Source organism: Tauraco erythrolophus, chromosome W (assembly GCF_009769465.1).
Source record: "Tauraco erythrolophus isolate bTauEry1 chromosome W, bTauEry1.pri, whole genome shotgun sequence".
Lineage (NCBI taxonomy): Eukaryota > Metazoa > Chordata > Aves > Musophagiformes > Musophagidae > Tauraco > Tauraco erythrolophus.
In genome coordinates this window covers 7013293-7033573 of record NC_141497.1, presented here as the reverse complement: position 1 = coordinate 7033573, position 20281 = coordinate 7013293, and the positions used below count along the sequence as shown (strand labels likewise).

At 43.1% G+C, this 20281-nt stretch overlaps 1 protein-coding gene across 3 annotated transcripts in view; it reads right to left on the bottom strand.

Moving 5' to 3' along the window:
• The window catches only part of LOC147526187 (ceramide transfer protein-like), a 146490-nt gene that overhangs the window by 12783 nt on the left and 113426 nt on the right, over positions 1-20281 (bottom strand). For 2 of the 3 annotated variants that reach the window (XM_086630157.1, XM_086630159.1), the window contains exons 5-8: positions 12395-12552; positions 5829-5921; positions 3459-3545; positions 2380-2472 (exon numbers count right to left, since the gene is read on the bottom strand). In XM_086630157.1, the coding sequence (XP_086486283.1) occupies positions 2380-2472; positions 3459-3545; positions 5829-5921; positions 12395-12552 (431 nt within the window). Of the gene's footprint in view, positions 1-1697; positions 1773-2379; positions 2473-3458; positions 3546-5828; positions 5922-12394; positions 12553-20281 lie in introns of all 3 variants that reach the window. The other variant, XM_086630156.1, reaches the window with a different exon arrangement.

Sequence of the window (20281 nt, the reverse complement as noted above, 5' to 3'; positions counted from 1 at the left end):
GATGTTAGGAAGTACTTCTTCTCTGAAAGGGTTGTCAGCCACTGGAATAGGCTGCCCAGGGAGGTGGTTGAGTCCCCATCCCTGGATGTGTTTAAGAATAGGGTGGATGATCTACTTAGCGATATGGTTTAATGGGGATTAGGGATGGTTGGACTCGATGATCTCTAAGGTCTTTTCCAACCTAGAAATCTATGAATCTATGAATCCCTGCAGCTGCTGAAAAGGGCAACACCTTGACCCCATAATCCAGTCCGTTTGACCCTGATCTTTAACGTAAATTTGCATTATTGTGATAAGGACCTGGTCAACCTCAGATTTCTTTTTAAACGGTTAGGTTTTCAGCCACACTTGTGCTCTGATACTCAGGTTTACCATATGAATCCACAAATGTTATCACAGGCATAAGAAATGAAAATGAGATGGCTTGCATATTTTGGTGACTATGAGTTTCCCTTACATTGAACTGGCCATGTACCCATAGCCTGATAGACAACCAATTCTATCTTTGGAATCAAACTTGCTTTCTATTACTTGATTTCCTCCCTCCTCCCAAACAAAATCAAACTTGAATTACTAACATGACTACTGGAGTACCAGTAGATGAGCCTATCAGTGTTGTGCAATATGACCTGCATACTTTTCCCCCTTGCAGTAAGTTCAAATTCCAGAAATTAACTGACTGCAATAGATCAAGGCAAGTGTTGAGATTTCAGTCCATTAAGCAAGTCCTTAAGTGTTACGGTTCTGCTCACAAAGCTGGTGGTAAGGTCTGCAGGTAGTATGATTCCAGGCTCTGTTAATCAAAACAAAATCCATTCTTTCTATTTGAAAAAGCAGACTGTTTGCAGTGTTAGTTAATAATTTAAAAAACGAACAAACAAAACCCAAAACAAAAGATCCCAGAAGGAAGCTCCATATTCATAATCATATATAGACCACAGCAGAAGGAAACTAATGACATGAATGCTATGTCTGAACATTTTTTTTTTGAGAATAAAGACCAAACACAAACTCACTTATCTAATTCAACTCTAAACTATGATCTTCAGAGCAAGCACCTAGAGTAATTTGTACATTACTGGAATATGTCAGTACAACTACATTCGCATATTTGGGATGTCAGACATTTTCTGAAGGATAATTGAATATATTGGAACCCTTCAGTAAAAATTCTCATATCCACAATCTCATTTGTTAACAACATACTTTATGACTTTTCAGTAATAAAACTAGTTGTAGAGGTAAAAAATGATAATAGAGAACCTTAACATTTAGTATCTTAATGTCATTACAAGTGACAAATTTTAAAGACAAAATTAAAACTTTGATTTAAAAGTAAGAAAAGCTATTCAATTTGAAGCAAAGACCATCTCCAGCTCACAAAAAACAGGTGTCATTTTATTACTTTTATTATAATCAGAAATGCCAAATTTTCAAGTTGTAGGTATTTTTATTAAAGCTACTGAAATCAATCCAACAGTTCCACAAGATTTGGGCCTCTGCACAAATGATATGCATGCAAGCAGAATGTAAAAAGACAATCATTTAGTATAGGAATAGAGAACTCCCTTTTTTTTGTCTCAACATACCAGTTTAAAGCAAGCAGTGATTTATGTAACAAAAGAAAACAGGTTCTAGAGAAGAGGATGAAATACAGCAAAAATATGCTACCCCCACTCTACACATTACTACAGTACCTGGGTGCTGAATCTGTGAACATCAGAGGCACTGACTAGATCAATGGAAGACATGGAGGAAGAGCAACTATAGGGCTACCAGAGACAGACAAAGAAAAAACCAAGTAATCAGAACAAAGGCACAACAGAGCATTCAGTACCAACTTGCAAGCACAAGATAATGAAGGAAAACAAAAGCATCATAAGCAGCAAGCACAGCAGTGAATGCTGATTTCATGCACCTATTATGTATTATGCTCCCAGTGTAGCCCTAAAAAGAGCATAGTGTTTCTAGTAATACTAAAAAAAGTCAACTGATCCTAATGTAAGAGACTGGATTTTTAAATTCTTTTTTTAATCAATTAAATGAATTTTGGTGAAGGTATCTTAAAAACACTGAGGTTAGCAAGTTGGGATTTTTTTTTTTCCTTTAATATCATCTCTAACTGACAAGCTCGATACAAGTCAAGAGTATTCTAAATAGATACTGAAATCAGTATTTTTTTGAGCCAAGACAGAAAAGAGTCCTTCTCCAATTCCAGATATTTCAATTGAAAATGAGTAAACCATTGAAAGTTATACTAGAAGCATCTAAAAAAATAATAAAATAAAATAATAAAAAAACCCAATCTTACCTATCCATATAAAATACAGAAATATAAGTCAGCACATTATTCAGAGGAGATAATGAGAAATATCTTACCTTTTGGACAAATCTATGAGTCCCTATAGCAGAATATGCATCTCCAGAAGGTAAGGATGCTGGCCAGCGTAATCTGACCTTTTCACTTTGAGACTGCAACAAAACAGGTTTAATTATTGGTAATCAGCTGCTACTGGGTGGACTATGAAACCAAGTGAGGCATCCTCAATCTATATAGTGGCTACAACAACTAATAAGTGTCCATGACAGACATGAAGTTGTCATCCTACTGCAGTTCTCAGGAAGTGAATGGGCGTGGAGACTGAATTACCTATTCATCTTCAAGGTGAATTTCTAGGTTAAGCAAAATAGATTGGCAGTATTAAGCATGTTGCATCCATGTAGTAGTACAACAGCCACTCAAAACTCTTACTCTCTACTAAGAGACCCCAACATAGATAAACTCTGTTTGGTACTATATGTCCACTAGAAAGTCTCATAATTCTTAACCAAGTCATTGTATTCACTATATTCATAAGCCTAAACACTTTTAAGACAAAGGAGGCACCACTTTGTTATTCCCTCTGATTTTATATGCTACTATATGTTCTCATATTCTATATATTTCATCACATGCATCTTATCCCTTTTTGATCCTTGTCACTGAAGTGTATTCAAGAAATGAGTTAGAGAAATAGCAGAGCCTACACAATTTCTAATAAAAACAAACACCAACAGAACTGTATCTTTCCTATTTCACATACTGCTACAGTCAAAAGAAACTTCAGAGCAATAATTAGGTTTTGAAAAATAGTTGCAGTATTTGATATTCTTATTTGCATAGGGCATCAGTTACATATAAAGATAAGTTTTATACAGGACTAATACACTTATTTAGAAATTAGAAACCAGGGACATTCATTAGCCACTTATCCTTTTCTATGCAAGTTGTGAAGTCACTGTCTCAAAATTAGTGTTAAGCAATGATATTTAACTGTACAAATATTAAGTAGTAAATTCCACTTATAAGTGTCCGTATAAAATATCTAGAGTTTCAGGAGATGCACCTCAGGACTGAGTAAGTCACAGAAGCCTTCCATGAAGTGCCCATCATTAACACATTTTTCAAGTATCAATACCTGTTCTTCCATTTTATCTTGTCTATCAAGAGCAGCTTCAACAGCATCAAAGAATTCTTCTTCATTAATCAGACTATTAGGACCCTCCTAGAGCGTAAGAAACAAAACTAGTTCAAAATTTTGGAGACATGAGAGCTCCACTTAAGTTTAATATTAGAAATAGATTTTTATATATTATGCATATAACTGACAGAAGGAAATTTCTTCCATAGATCTCAAATATTTTCACCAATATTCTTAGATTACAATTCATCTGAAAATACTACTTGTTAAAGGAAGTTATTTCCTTTAACCACAATTTAGAGGTAGTTCTATAAACAAGCAAAAACCCAGGAAACTGAAGACTGAATAACAGTGTCAATATGCTTTGTCATCAGATTTAGGTTTTAACTAACATATATCTTCTCTTAAAAATGTTTACAGTGTGTCAGTAAAGTAAACATATTAACATAATTGTGTAGTTAGACTCCTTCCCAGTATTCTAGTGCCTTAGGGTGGATTTCAGATATGTGCTCAAAGCATAAGACAAGACAAAATCCTGGGGATCACTAGTGAAAATTCTTGGAAAGAATAGTTTAACAATAAACAGCAGGTAGAGTTGAGTCAACTATTTAAAAATTTGTGTTGACTAAGTAAAATGATAATTTAAGAAAACTAGCTTTACTGCTTTTATTGTATTGTAAAACAAACCAATCCAGCAAATTTCATGTGATAGTTTGATGTGTGTGGGGGTGTTCTGGTGGCAGGGGAGGGGATTTGCTCCCTGTGCCACCAGATCTGAGTCCCATCCCCCCCGGGGGAGGTTGAGCCAAGGCGGCGCCTCTGCGAATTGCCCTATTTAAGTTGGGACAAAGGGGCGGGAAAGGGGCTCTTTGCTCAGGAGCGAGGAGAGAGCTGGAGGGCGCTGCCCTCGCTCCCGGCTCCCGGCCGAGCGGCCGCTCGGGCCCGGGCCCGGGCCGGCGCCATGCGCTCAAGATGGCGCCGGGGGAGCCGCATGGGGGACTCGGTAAGCGCCCCGCTCCCGGGGTGCCCGCCGGGCCGAGCTCCCCTAGAGAGGATTAATATCTAAGAGAAGACAACCACAACGACCGGGTCAGCAAAGATGGAGCAGGAGGAGGTGTACTGGAGCTGAGGCTTCCCTTGCAAATCGGTGTGAGATGGCAGGCGGCCCCCCTGCAGCCAGGGTGTACTCGGCGGAGCAGCGACCCACTCGTGGCGAAACCCACGTCGGGAAGGAGATGCCTGAGCCCAGGAGAGGTCGTGGAGCAGGGGATGCGCGACCAGGTACTGTTGATAATGGGGCATGGAATGCACGACGAGGTCGTGGAGGCATCTGGAGACCGTGGGACGACCCACGCCGACGCGAGTGGCAGCAGCTCCCTAAGAGGCCGAGACTGGTAAAGCCCGAACTGGTGCGATCCATGGGGAAGGATTGCAATCCTGCGGGCAGGACTTACTTTGGAAAAGTTTGAGGACTTTTTCTTTGTGAGTAGGGGATCCACCGAAGCAAGGGAAAAATGGTGTAAAGACTCCTCCTCCTTTAAGAAAGGAGCGGCAGTTAACAACATGGACGGACTGACCTGCACTCCCCATTCCTGTCCCCCTGCGCCGCCGGGGGGGGGGGGGGGGGGTTTGAGCCAGGAACGAAAGGAAACGGGGTGGGGATGTGTTGTTTTAAGATCTGGTCTTGTTTTCTCTTTTCTCCTCTCAAGTAACCGGTTTCGTTCCCCTATGTCCCTTGTTTAGTAACTGTTAATAAATTGTTTTGTTTTTTTTAAGAAGAAAGCCTGAGTCATGTTTTGCCCGAGACCATGGTTGGTGGGTGCTCCCTTTTCGGTTCTTGTCTCGACCCTCAGTCCAAAAACCACGACATTTCAAAAACCTACTTTACAACAGGGATATCTGGGAGAAGTGGCTGGGTGCATAACCAGGTAGACAAAGTCTATCTATCTTTTTCTTTTACAGTGCCTCAGTCTCAACAGAGAACTTAAGCTCAAGTATCTTTTAAATATCCCAATATCTATACAGTTGACTCATTAAAGAGTAAGTGTACAAAATTTGCATATGAGCAGTATCAAATGTACAAGAAAAATAATTAAAAAGTCAGCAGGAATATCTGTAAGCAAAATGCTTTAGACAAAAGCAGAATAAGGAAATCTGAGGTGAAGACAGACTTCTAATCTCAAAAAAATTAAGGATTTAGATTCTTCATTCAGTTTCAGTTTCCAAGGCAGAAAAATATAAGTGGAATGAACATGCTTGCACAGCCTAAGACATATAAATTGATTTACACATACACACTCCTTTGAGAAACAAACCAATCTTTAAAAGTCTTAGCATTTTTAAAAATTTCAAAAACATAATTTGTACCTCATAGTCTGGCCCTCCAAAGTGGGACTTTTTCTTCAGTTCTGTCACAGCAATTTTGTATGCTTCTTCAATTCTTCTCCTTTTCTCTGTCTCCTGTAAAATTACATGATCATTTGATGCAGCAAGAATGAATTGCCAATAAATGGAATGACCAGTATAGGGCTTTTTCCCAAGTAACAATTGCAAAGCTGCTGATTTTCTGATTTTATTTGCATGCATGTATTATATGTGCCCATATACATGCATATATAATACAAAGCTTGGGGAGCTAGTTACCTTGAGCATACCTTCTTTAAGTCATATGGAAGAAACTAGATCAACAAGCAAAATCTGGTATGTAGTTTAAGCATAGTTATTCATGGTTTGTTGAGGGTCAGACTTGGTATCTGACAGTTTTTATATAAACTCCTTGACACGGATGCTTGGGCAGTGATAAAAAAGGGTGAAAAGTAAGACTGGTAGAAAGCTAACTTGTTGAATGGGGTGAGATACTAGTGAATCACAGCATGTAAGCTTGTATCTATAATTAGCTAGCATAGGATCCATGTGAATCATTTTGTGAACTCCATGCAGAGACTAACAACTCAACATCATTCTCCCATAATAGATATGTGACTGTACTAGAGTCACTAATGATGTCTATATCATGGTATATTTTGAATAAAGAAGCAGTAATGTTGGAATTAGATTAAGCCTAGTATTTCCTCTGCAAATTCTACATACTGCCAGATATTCCCAGAGAAAACGCTATAAACACTTCTGAAATTCTTGCAGAATTTAGCTTCAGTACATATGATGTTTCTTTGTTCCCTTTCAGCAACTGGACACCACACACTACTTCTTGCAGATATAATTATTCAGCAACTCAATTTGAACTTTAATGATTCAGTGGAAAACCCTTAACACTGAAAGGCTGAGTTTACCAACTGGGAATTTGGTGGTAATGTTCACTCTGGAACAGATACTTTCCAGTTTCTAAAGAAGAGTTTGAAAAATAAAGCAACAGTTTTGATGCAAACCAAAATAGCATAGTTTTCCACTGAAAAATTCTTAGGAAAAAAGTAGCACTTACATAAAGACAGTATTGCCTTTATCTGTGAATGTAGGCGTTTCCCTTCTTGAAACTATCACAAACAGGCAATAACTGTTAACACTTATGTTTCACAAAATTTCACAAGTTTGCCTATTTTGAAAGTAACTGCAGAGTCCTGAAGATGCATAAAGCATGACTTGAGTTTAAGTCATTGAGAGAAAGCATAGAAGTTTTACCAGAACACTTGGAACGAAAAACAAAACAAACAACCCCAAACAAAGCAATTCTCCCTCCCAATCCCCACACTTTCTGTATTTCAATCTGCAAATTAGTGATAATTCACGTGTCAAAAGACAACTCTCCAAATCTGCCAGCTTCTCTTGGCAACATCATCAAATAAGGCAGAAATTGGGAAATTGTTTGCACAGCAGAAAAATTACTAGTGTATTAAAATTCTGTAAATTTTAATGAGACATTTAAGTTACAATTGTGAAAGGTGAACAAAATAAACTACCCAAACATGCTAATCGTAAAGTAAAATTTAACATTCAGAAGATAAGTTTGCACATTAATACCAATTATTAAGACCAAAGGAAACAACAATAGAAAAGTTGCTGTAGTCAAGACAACAAGAAAAATATCATCACAAGGATTTTGTTGCAAATAAAACAAAACAATGGACCAAATACTATAGATTAAATCCTTTCCCTGTTTATCTGTTTTCTTTAAAAAAAGTCTATTTAAAAACACATTCAAGAGGCTTATACTGAAAAAGATACTGCGCAAGAAAAATAAAAAAGTCAAGCTCAAGATCTTAACAGCTAAGAACAAAAGGTCAAAAGCAAAGCTGTAATTACAATTACCTTTAAACAACATTACATGCTTTTGTATTAATTTTGTTCTGGCTATCTGACTGTTTTGGTTAGAGAAAGAAAACTAAATATAGAATTCTAAAATTAAAATCACTAAGTGCACTATTTTAGCAGTCTCCTTCAAAATTAAAAGATGTTTTTATAATGATATCTTGCTTTCAAAGACTTAAAAATAAAGTTTCCAACATTCAGAATGTAACTTAAAAACCTTTCATTTATTTAAAAAACAGAGTTTCTAGGGAAAGATACTCACTTCATAACACTGTACTCATCTCAAGTCAAATTGTAGTCAGCTCTGGATTCATAGAATCACAGAATGGTTCACGTTGGAAGGGACCTCAAAGATCATCTAGTTCCAACCCCCTGCCATGGGCAGGGAAATCCTCCACTACACCAGGTTGCTCAAAGCCTCATCCAACCTGGCCTTGAACACTTCCAGGGATGGGGCAGCCACAGCTTCTCTGGGCAACCTGTGCCAGTGCCTCACCACCCTCAATGTAAAAAATTTCTTCCTTAGATCTAATCTAAATCTCCCCTCTTTCAGTTTAAAGCCATTGTCCCTGATCCTGTCACTACACACCCTTGTAAAAAGTCCCTCCCCAGCTTTCTTGTAGGCCCCCTTTAAGTACTGGAAGGTGCTGGAAGATCACCCCGGAGCCTTCTCTTCTCCAGGCTCAACAGCCCCAACTCTCTCAGCCTGTCTTCATAGCAGAGGTGCTCCAGCCCTCGGATCATCTTCGTGACCCTCCTCTGGACTCGCTCCAGCAGCTCCATGTCATTCTTGTGTTGGGGACCCCAGAGCTAAATGCTGTACGGCAGGCGGGGTCTCACAAGAGCAGAGTAGAGGGGCAGAATTACCTCCCTTGACTTGCTGGCCACACTCCTTTTGATACAGCCCAGGACACGGTTGGCTTTCTGGGCTGCCAGTGCACATTGCCGGCTCATGGTGAGCTTCTCATCAACCAGCACCCCCAAGTCCTTCTCCTCAGGGCTGCTCTCAATCCACTCTCCACCCAGCCTGTACTTGTGCTTGGGATTGCCCCGACCCACGTGCAGGACCTTGCACTTGGCCTTGTTGAACTTCATGAGGTTCTCACAGGCCCACCTCTCCAGTCTGTTAAGGTCCTTCTGGATGGCATCCCTTCAACAAGTTCTGATGAATTTGAGCTTTTTAATATTAGAAATATTTTAGGACAGCTATAATTTTGAAATATATTTGCTTCGAGTTCAGCAGACATAAATCTCTCTTGCATCTTTAGGCTAAACTGGCCCTCTACAAGATGAAGGCTGTATAGTTTAGTGAACTCTCACTAATCACATTTGTGTTTTGCTGTGAAGTAAATCATGATTCTGAAGCAAGTGGAGTGAGGAGGCTGGAGAAGGAAGAAGAATAAGCTAGACTAGAACGGTACTTACACTGCTTGTAAAACACTCATTGCTTTTAGCCACTGACAGAGATCCTGTTCTTCCTGTGAAAAACCTGAACAGCACAGAGTCTATGGAGTGAATCTGCTGATATACAAAGAAGAAACTTGACACTGCACCTTTCAATTCTTCTAGCTGGTCTTTTACAGGCGCTGGACAGATTTACAAGAGCTTTAAAACACTTCCAGCTAGAACAAACACAAATGGCTGCCCAATTTCATATAATTTCTCTAATCTCTCAGAGAAGATATTCTGAACTTTATAATCTCCCAATATTTACTTCTTTTTCAGAGCAGTGTGAGCATCTATCCAAGAAAACCAAGAGTACAGAGATCAACATAATTTTCCTCCTACATCTATTTATCAGATGACAGAGTAATGTTTTTTTTGCTCAAGCCCATAGTTATAGAAGAGACATACAGAGCCATGTTTAGCCACTAAAACAACAAGGTAAAAAAAACAAAACAAAAGAAGCCCTACAACTGGAGTAGAATAAATAGTGTTAGCAAAGGTCTGAATACTGTGAACTGCTGTTTTGAAATTCTTGTGCAGTGTGTAGATGTCAAGATGTTGGTTGTGGGGGGCTGCAGGAGTGGTCTCTGTGGGAGGAGGTCAGGGGCTGCCCTGTGTCAGACACAGCTGGTTCCAGCCAGCTCCAAAACAGACCCAACACAGGACACAGCTGAGCCCATCCACCACGTGTGGCAGCTCTGTGAAAGTGTATTTAAGAGCAAAAGACACCTCAGGGAGAGAAGTGGGGGAACAAAAAGTGAGAAACAGAAGGAATGCCAAGGCTGGAGGAGGAGCTCCAGGGCAGAGAGCATATCCACGCTGCAGCCCATGGAGGACTCCATGCTGGAGCAGAGGGACGTTTCCTGAAGGAACCATGTTCCATGGAGGACCTCCACTGGAGCAGATTTTTCCTAGAGGACTGCAGCTCTGGAAAGGACCTATGCTGGAGCAGGGGAAAAGCATGAGGGGGAAGGAGTGGCAGAGACTAAGTGTTTTGGGCTGACCTCTCACCCTCCCCACACTCTGCACTGCTTGGGGCTAGCAAACAGGGGGTAGAGGGGTCTGCAGCGAAAGAGTGAAGTTGAAATTGGGAAATGAGGGATGAAAGCTGTTTTAGTGTTTGTCTTTTTGTTTCCCTCTAACTGTACCTATTTTAATCAGTAACAAATTGATTTTCCCCAAGTTGAGGCTGTTCTGCCATGACAAGAACTGGCAAGCAATCTCCCTGTCTTTCTCTTGACCCATGAGCTTTCTTATCCTATTTTTTTTCCCCAGGTCCTGCTAGATGGGGTGGTAAGTGAGCAGCTGGGTGGGCATTTGGCTGTTAGCCAAGGCTAACCCACCATGATTCTATATTATTTAATTCAATCAAAATCTCCTCTTCTAAAAGGCTAGCAATTAGAGGAATCCAAATAAAAGAGGTTATTTTATATTAGAATTACAGTACTTTACTATGAGAGTGCTGTAAACCCCAGAAAACTTTACTGACAAGCGTGACAAAGTTGCAGATCTACCAAAGCAGAGAAACTTAGAAGCTTTTGCTATTTTAATTTCTGGGAAATCAAGTTCAAATAAGCTTGTGACCCCTTTTAAAATGTATTTACTCATGCTGTATAAGATGGTATGTTGCTGTATGAGGTATCAGTCACGAGACTCAAAGTGAAATTTAGGTTTGAATTTGCTAACCGCTTGCAGCTAAAAACAAGTGCTTTAAAGTTAGTCCACAGAAGAAGAAAAACATGACAAATAACTAATCTAAACCAGTTCAAATTCTATATTAACATATTCTGTATTAACATATACTAACCTACTGACAAGAAAAAATTCACTTCATCCATGCTCTAAGCAAAGTCTGATCAGCAAGAGTGAACTGTGTTTGCTCAATCTGGAGGAGAGAAGGCTTTTGTGGGGAGACTTAATAGTAGCCATTCAATACCTCCAAGGAGGTCATCAAGAAACTGAGCCAGGCTCTTCACAGCAGTCTATAGTAGGTAGATGAAAAACAATAGGCAGATACTGGAATAAGAGCTACTCCAACTGGATATAATGGAAAATTTATTCGCTATAATAACAGCTGAGCAACAGAACAGGCTGCCCAGAAAGGCTGTGCAGTCTCCAGCCTTGGAGACTTGAAACCAGACTTGATAAAGCCCTGAGCAACCCAGTCTGATCTCAAACTGTGCTTCCTTTAAGCAGGAGGTTGGACTAGAGACCTCTTGAGGTCTCTTCTAACCTGAATTACCCTATGATCAAGCTTAAAGTCTTAGGTCTGCTATAATTCTTCCAACTACCTAGAGGAAGCAATAATAAATTAAGTGTTGACAGAAGTCGCGATATGGTTAGATAGGACATATGGACAAAGAAAAGCCAGGAGACAGGGGCAAGGATTCAAATGTGGATGTATTTTGTCTGAGTGACACTAACACATATGGAGTAAGGTCTGAAGTGTGATATACACCATATGGAAACATGTTAAATGAAAATCAAGACAAAAACGGCTAAAGGACTGTACAGGACACCAGCCAGTGATGGCAGGATACTAGAAATCAAAGCCTGAAGTACAACCTAGCCATGCTTCTAGTACATCTCATCTGAAGAGAGAAGACACTGCTCCTTTCGAGTTGCTATAGTGGTTGAGTAGGCTTACCATGAACTATCATTGCCATTAGAATAACAGATATTATAATACCATACACACTCCTGAAAAAAATTAACCAATTGGTATAAAACATGACGTAAATTAATCTCTTCAGTCTCCCAAAGGTAAGTGAAATAAATGTATTTTAGACCTCTAAAGTTAGAACTGGTTGTTCTCCTCAGTACTGTCACCATCTCTTATCACAATTAAAATATTTCAGAGATTTGCACATCATTTTGCAAGCATGGATAATTAGGTCTCTTTTAGAAGGCTGCAAGCAATACACTTATTACTGTGAAATACGATCAGGTTTTTATAGATATAAAAAAAAGGAATACTATCCGAACAAGGGCTGAGAAAAGAAAGAATATGATGAATAATGTTACTGTATCACCAACAGTCAGGATGAGGTTTTAACATTTTATAGGAGTAATAAATAATGAAAGCACCGAAAATTAATAAATGCTGTACATAAAAATAAAAGCAATACCTGGAATGAAAAAAGTTGAAATTGAAATTTCAAATTAGGTGGTTTTAAGCTAAATAAACATTTTTTTCAACAAAAGTAAAAGGAAAATGATCTTACCTTATCTACTCTTTTTTGCCAGCTTTCTTCACGTTTTACCATGAGCTCAATACAATGAGAGAGTGTAGCAAGGATTCCAGCAGTAGTTGCCTTGAAAGTTATAGCTTCTCCTTTAAAGTCTATGCCATTAATTCCTTTGGGTGTCACATGTGGAAACACTAAAACCAAACATGAATCATACACTGATAGCTGCCTTTAACTCAAACAAGCATTTTACATGTATGCTTTATATTACAACTGTTTGGAGAAAATAGGCTAGAAAGTTAATTTAAGAATAAAAATAAAAAGTGCTAATAATTTTCAGCTATCCACAGGATAAGGAAAAAGATTCAAAAGGAGGAATGTATCCCTTCAGCTTCATCTTGCCATACTACATTTCAAGTCTGCTTGTAATGCTGTATTACTCCGCAATCTGCAAATCATGTGGGTGGAGGGAGTGGGAATACTTTGTAACAATAGCAGTTTGACAGCTTGAAGTGAGGCCTAATTAACACAGAGCAACCTTAAAACATATCCAATACAGCACTAAGAAAGGAACAATTTAAAAAAGCAATCAAACCCAAAAAGTAATATTTCAAGGTTGCTTTAAGCAGGCAATTATAGATTTAAAAACCTCAACATAAAAAGGTATGATATAAAAGTATCAAATGTGTTGAATTATCCAAGTACTGTGGGGTTTTGCAGTTCCAACAACTACTTCATGCTGTCAACCAGGCCATCTGTTGCTAAGGCTATTTAAACAAGTCACTTAAAATCTGTGACATAAAAGTACCTATTCTATGTCAAACTCATTTGTAGGTTGACAGAATAACAAATCAAACACTATACATAAATGTCAGAAAATATTAGTGTCGTAGGTTAGGCTGAACCCCCACACACAGCCAGTCACTCCCCCTCCCCCACCCCCAGGAATGAGGGAGAGAATTAAAGGATAAACGGGAAACCCGTGGGTTGAGATAAGAACAATTTAATACAGATGATTTAATACACAGTGTAGGTGCTCACCACCCCCTCGTATGCGAAGCCCGTCTCGTCCCAAAGCTGCAATCCCGGACGAACGCGAGGCCCCGAAATAGAGAGGGGAAGAGAGAGAGATAGTACTCCGAGAGTGGGAGTACTGGGAGAGAGAGAAAAAGAAAGAAAAACAATAGAGCAAAAGTGCAGGAAGCGCAAAAGAGCCAAAGCGCAAAAGCCCTTCTTTCCGGCTGACCCTCACTTTTATACTGGGCATGACGCTGCATGATATGGAATACTAATTGGCCAGTTTGGCCCTCAATCTTAAGTTCCATCACAAATCACAAGGGGAATCGTGTCCCCCTTGTCCCAGCTATGCTCCCCCCTTATCCCACAGTGTTTCTGCACTCCGGCACACTGAAAAGTCCTTGGAATCTCAAACATCAGCTTGCTATCAGCATTCTTCTCAGAGCGAGCCTCTGAGTAAAACCAAAACACGGAGCTCTTCTAGCTGTTAGAAAGAAGAGCTAACTGTCCCAGCTAAAACCAGGACAGTATCCACCCCTTATTCCATACCATGCACGTCATGCTCAAACCTTACATATATACTATTCCCTTAGCCATGGGTCATCCCTCCAAAATGTGTCTTCATCTGTTGTAGCAGTCTCTCAGGGCAGGAAAGATGACGTGGAATTTGCTCAGTTGGTAGAACGGATGACACGTAGTCTTTGTTGTGGGTGACATCTGGAGCTCGTAGTTGGTGTATCCAGCCACTGTCTGCAGGTTGAAGACGTTGATCTCAAAGAAGTTGCTGGGTGTTTGGAATCAGTTCTGGTTCTGCCGAAGCTCATTCTTCATTAACCTGGACGATTCTTAATATAATGGCATTAGTACAATGTGACAACCATAGCAATGATGGTATGCAGGGACAGGGTTATTCAGCAATTAATATCACACAATTCAATTCATTTTATCATCTATTTTCACCCAACATGAAATCCCCTTGAGGTACACATTGGACTTCTCCGTCCTTCTGCATCACCCACCAAGTGCACCCAGGTCCCTGAGCAAAAGCAATCCCACGAATGGGTTTACCTTTACCCGAGGCAGGAATAACCCAAACTGTCTTCCCAAGTATATTCCTCATGTGCACTACAGGGACTTTATCTCCTTCTACAGTACGTAGAAGTTCTGATTGGGCAGGACCAGCTCGATTGGCAGATCCTCTAGTGTTGACTAACCAGGTGGCTTTTGCTAAATGCATATCCCAATGTTTGAAGGTTCCACCACCCATTGCTTTCAGTGTGGTTTTTAGCAGTCCGTTATATCGTTCAATCTTCCCAGAAGCTGGTGCATGATAGGGGATGTGATATACCCACTCGATGCCATGCTCTTTGGCGCAGGTGTCTATAAGATTGTTACGGAAATGAGTCCCGTTGTCTGACTCAATTCTTTCTGGGGTGCCATGCCGCCACAAGACTTGCTTTTCAAGGCCCAAGATAGTGTTCCGGGTGGTGGCATGGGGCACAGCATAGGTTTCCAGCCATCCAGTGGTTGCTTCCACCATTGTGAGCACGTAACGCTTGCCACTGCGAGTTTGTGGAAGTGTGATATAATCAATTTGCCAAGCCTCTCCATACTGATATTTCAACCAACGCCCTCCATACCAAAGAGGTTTCAACCGCTTGGCTTGCTTGATTGCAGCACATGTTTCACATTCATGGATCACCTCTGCAATAGTGTCCATAGTTAGGTCCAACCCCTCGATCGCGAGCCCATTTGTATGTGGCGTCCCTTCCTTGATGGCCTGAGGCATCATGGGCCCAACAAGCTAGAAATTTTTCACCTTTATGTTGCCAGTCCAGATCCACCTGAGCCACTTGAATCTTGGCGGCCTGATCCACCCGTTGATTGTTTTCATGTTCTTCTGTGGCCCGACTCTTGGGTACATGGGCATCTACATGTCGTACTTTTACAACCAGCTTCTCTACTCAAGCAGCAATGTCTTTCCCACAATGGGGCAGCCCAGATGGGTTTACCTCTGCGTTGCCAGCTGCTCTGCTTCCATTGCCGTAGCCATCCCCACAGGGCATTTGCTACCATCCAAGAGTCGGTATAGAGATAGAGCAATGGCCACTTTTCTCGTTCAGCGATGTCTAAAGCCAGTTGGATGGCTTTCACCTCTGCAAACTGACTTGATTCGCCTTCTCCTTCGGTAGCTTCCGCGACCCGTTGAGTAGGGCTCCATACAGCAGCTTTCCATTTTGGATGTTTTCCTACAAGGCGACAGGATCCGTCAGTAAACAGAGCGTATTTCTTCTCATTGTCTGATAGTTCATTATAAGGTGGAGCCTCCTCAGCACATGTCACCTCCTCCTCCTCTGGTGACATTCCAAAGTCTTTACCTTCAGCCCAGTTAGTAATCACTTCCAAAATTCCTGGGCGATTGAGGTTTCCTATCCGAGCTCTTTGTGTGATCAGCGCGATCCACTTGCTCCATGTAGCATCAGTTGCGTGGTGTGTAGACGGGACGCTCCCTTTGAACATCCAGCCGAGCACTGGCAATCGGGGTGCCAGGAGCAACTGTGCTTCCGTACCAATCACTTCAGAAGCAGCTTGGACTCCTTCATATGCTGCCAATATCTCTTTTTCAGTTGGAGTATAGTTGGCTTCGGATCCTTTGTATCCTCGACTCCAAAACCCAAGAGGTCGACCTCGCGTCTCCCCTGGCGCTTTTTGCCAGAGACTCCAGGTAGGACCATTCTCCCCGGCTGCAGTGTAGAGCACGTTTTTGACATCTTGTCCTGTCCGGACTGGTCCCAGGGCTACCGCATGGACTATTTCTTGTTTAATTTGTTCAAAGGCTTGTTTTTGCTCAGGGCCCCATTCAAAATTATTCTTCTTTCGGGTTATTTGATAGAGGGGTTTTACAATCTGGCTGTAATCTGGAATATGCATTCGCCAGAAACCCACAATGCCTAAGAAAGCTTGTGCTTCCTTTTTGTTGGTTGGTGGGGACATAGCTGTTATTTTATTAATCACGTCCATCGGAATCTGACGACGCCCATCTTGCCATTTTATTCCCAAAAACTGAATCTCCTGTGCAGGTCCCTTGACCTTACTCTGTTTTATGGCAAAGCCTGCTTTCAGAAGGATTTGGATTATCTTTTCACCTTTCTCAAAAACTACTTCTGCTGTGTTGCCCCATACAATGATGTCATCAATGTATTGCAAATGTTCTGGGGCATCACCCTGTTCCAGTGTGGTCTGGATCAGTCCATGGCAAATAGTGGGGCTGTGTTTCCACCCCTGGGGCAGTCGATTCCAGGTATACTGGATGCCCCTCCAAGTGAAAGCAAACTGTGGCCTGCATTCCGGTGCCAAAGGAATTGAGAAAAACGCATTAGCGATATCAATTGTAGCGTACCACCTGGCTGCCTTTGACTCCAGTTCATACTGAAGTTCCAGCATATCTGGCACAGCAGCACTCAATGGTGGTGTAACTTCATTCAAGCCACGATAGTCTACCGTCAGCCTCCACTCGCCATTGGACTTACATACAGGACATAAAGGGCTGTTAAAAGGTGAGCGGGTCTTTGTGATGACTCCTTGACTCTCCAGTTGACGAATCATAGAATCATAGAATGGTTAGGGCTGGAAGGGACCTTCAAAGGTCATCTAGTCCAACCCCCCTGCAAGGAACAGGGATATCTCCAACTAGATCAGGTTGCTCAGGGCCTCGTCCAATCTGGCCTTGAACGTCTCCAGGGATAGAGCATCCACCACCTCTCTGGGCAACCTGTTCCAGTGTTCTACAACTCTCATGGTAAAAAATTTTTTCCTAATATCCAATCTGAATCTACCTCCCTCTATTTTAAAACCATTACCCCTTGTCCTATCACAACAGGCCCTCCTGAACAGCCTCTCCCCATCTTTCTTGTAGGCCCCCTTGAGGTACTGGAAGACCGCTATAAGGTCACCCCGGAGCCTCCTCTTCTCCAGGCTGAACAGCCCCAACTCTTTCAGCCTGTCCTCATAGGAAAGGTGCTCCAGCCCTCTTATCATCTTCGTGGCCCTCCTCTGGACCCTCTCCAACTGGTCCATGTCCTTCTTATGTTGGGGGCTCCAGAACTGGACGCAAGTACTCCAGGTGAGGTCTCACGAGGGCAGAGTAGAGGGGGAGAATCACCTCTCTCGACCTGCTGGCCACGCTCCTCTTGATGCAGCCCAGGATGCGGTTGGCCTTCTGGGCCGCAAGAGCACATTGCCGGCTCATATTGAGCTTCTCGTCCACCAGTACTCCCAAGTCCTTCTCCTCAGGGCTGCTCTCGATCCATTCTCCGCCCAGTCTGTATTTGTGCCTGGGATTGCCACGACCCAGATGTAGGACCTTGCACTTGGCCTGGTTGAACTTCATGAGGTTGACACAGGCCCACCTCTCCAGCCTGTCGAGGTCCCTCTGGATGGCATCCCTCCCTTCCAGCGTGTCGACGGCACCACACAGCTTGGTGTCATCGGCGAACTTGCTGAGGGTGCACTCCATGCCACTGTCCACGTCACCGACAAAGATGTTGAAGAGGGCCAGGCCCAACACGGACCCCTGAGGGACGCCACTCGTGACCGGTCTCCATTTGGACATCGAGCCGTTGACCACTACTCTCCGAGTGCGGCCATTGAGCCAATTCCTTAACCACCGAGTGGTCCATTCATCAAACCCATGCCTCTCTAGTTTAGAGAGAAGAATGTCGTGCGGGACAGTGTCAAAAGCTTTGCACAAGTCCAGGTAGATGATATCCGTTGGTCGACCCTTGTCCACCGATGCTGTCACCCCATCATAAAAGGCCACCAAGTTGGTCAGGCACGATCTGCCTTTGGTGAAGCCATGTTGGCTGTCACCCACCACCTCCTTGCTCTCCATGTGCCTTAGCATGGTTCCCAGGAGAATCTGCTCCATGACCTTGCCAGGCACAGAGGTGAGGCTGACCGGCCTGTAGTTGCCCGGGTCCTCCTTGTTCCCCTTTTTAAATATGGGGGTTATGTTCCCTCTCTTCCAGTCATCGGGGACCTCGCCAGACCGCCACGACTTCTCAAATACAATGGCCAGTGGCTTGGCAACTTCATCCGCCAGTTCCTTCAGGACCCGCGGATGGATCTCATCAGGTCCCATGGACTTGTGCACCTTCAAGTTCCTCAGATGTTCCCGAACCTGCTCTTCAAGTACAGTGGGCGGTGGTTCATCCTCACAGTCCCTGCTAGTTCTTTCCACAGCTTGGGTGGTAAGACAAGAGGCTTTATCAGTGAAGACTGAGGCAAAAAAGTCATTGAGTACCTCAGCCTTCTCTATGTCCCGGGTAACCAGAGCACCAGTATCCTTCCGGAGGGGGCCTACATTCTCCTTGGACTTCCTTTTGTCCCCTACATACCTATAGAAGCTTTTCTTATTGCTTTTTATATCCCTTGCCAAATTCAATTCCTTCAGGGCTTTAGCCTTCCTCACCTGATCCCTGGTCACTCGTACAGCTTCTCTGTATTCCTCCCAGGCTATCTGTCTCCGCTTCCACCCTCTATAGGCTATCCTCTTCATTTTCAGTTGGTCCAGGAGCTCCTTGCTCATCCACGCGGGCTTCCTGGTCTTTTTGCCCGACTTGTTCTTCATCGGGATGCACCTCTGCTGAGCTTGGAGGAGGTGCTCCTTGAATGTGGACCAACTTTCCTGGGCCCCTCGTCCCTCCAGGGCCGCCTCCCACAGGCACTTTGCCCATCAGGTCCTTGAAGAGGCCGAAGTCTGCCTTCTTGAAGTCTAGGGCACAGAGCTTGCTGTATAGTTTCCTTGCTGCCCCGTGGATCTTGAACTCCACCGTGTCGTGGTCACTGCAGCCAAGGCTGTCCTTAAGTTTCACATCGCCTACCAGTCCCTCCCTGTTGGTGAGCACAAGGTCAAGCATGGCACCCCTCCTTGTCGGCTCCTCTATCACCTGCAGGAGGAAGTTGTCGTCCACGCATTCCAGGAACCTCCTGGACTGCCTGTGCCCTGCCGTATTGTCTCTCCAACAGATGTCAGGGTGGTTGAAGTCCCCCATGAGGACCACGGCTTGTGACCGCGAGGCTGCTCCTATCTGGCTATAAAGCGCCTCATCTGCTCTGTCCTCCTGGCCAGGTGGCCTGTAACAGACCCCTACCGTAACATCCCCTATCTGTCCCCGTCCTCTAATCTTGACCCATAAGCTCTCTGTCAGCTCCTCCTCCGACCCCAGGCGAAGCTCCACGCACTCCAGCCGGTTGCTGACGTAGAGAGCGACACCCCCTCCTCGTCTCCCCTTCCTGTCCTTTCTAAAAAGCTTATACCCCTCCATGTTGACACTCCAGTCATAGGAGTCGTCCCACCACGTCTCCGTGATGCCAATAAGGTCGTAGCCCTGCTCATGTGCACGCATCTCCAGCTCATCCTGTTTATTTCCCATGCTGCGTGCGTTGGTGTACATACACTTCAGCTGGGCCTCCGACAAAGCCGACTCGCTGGCTGGAGCGACAGGGGTTCTCTTGGACGGCAGTGTAAGTTCGTTTGAACATACCTGCGATCCTTCCTCAGCCTCTGGACCCTCGGTGCTGGCACTGGTGCCATGCTGACAGCGGTATGAATCTGACTTCTTGGCTGGAGCGGCTGGAATTCCCTTCTTCTGTTCTACAGGTACTTCCAGCATATCTTTATCATTCTTGATATTCCCCCCCTCCCCCTTCAAATCTAGTTTAAAGCCCTGCCAATGAGCCCTGCTAGCTTTTGAGCTAAGACCCTGGTTCCCCTCTGAGAAAGGCATGTCCCATCCAGTGCCATCAGACCTGGTTCAGCGAAAGCCTCCCCATGATCAAAGAAACCAAATTTCCGTCGGTGGCACCAGCCTCTGAGCCATCTGTTAATCAAATCTGATTTTCTGT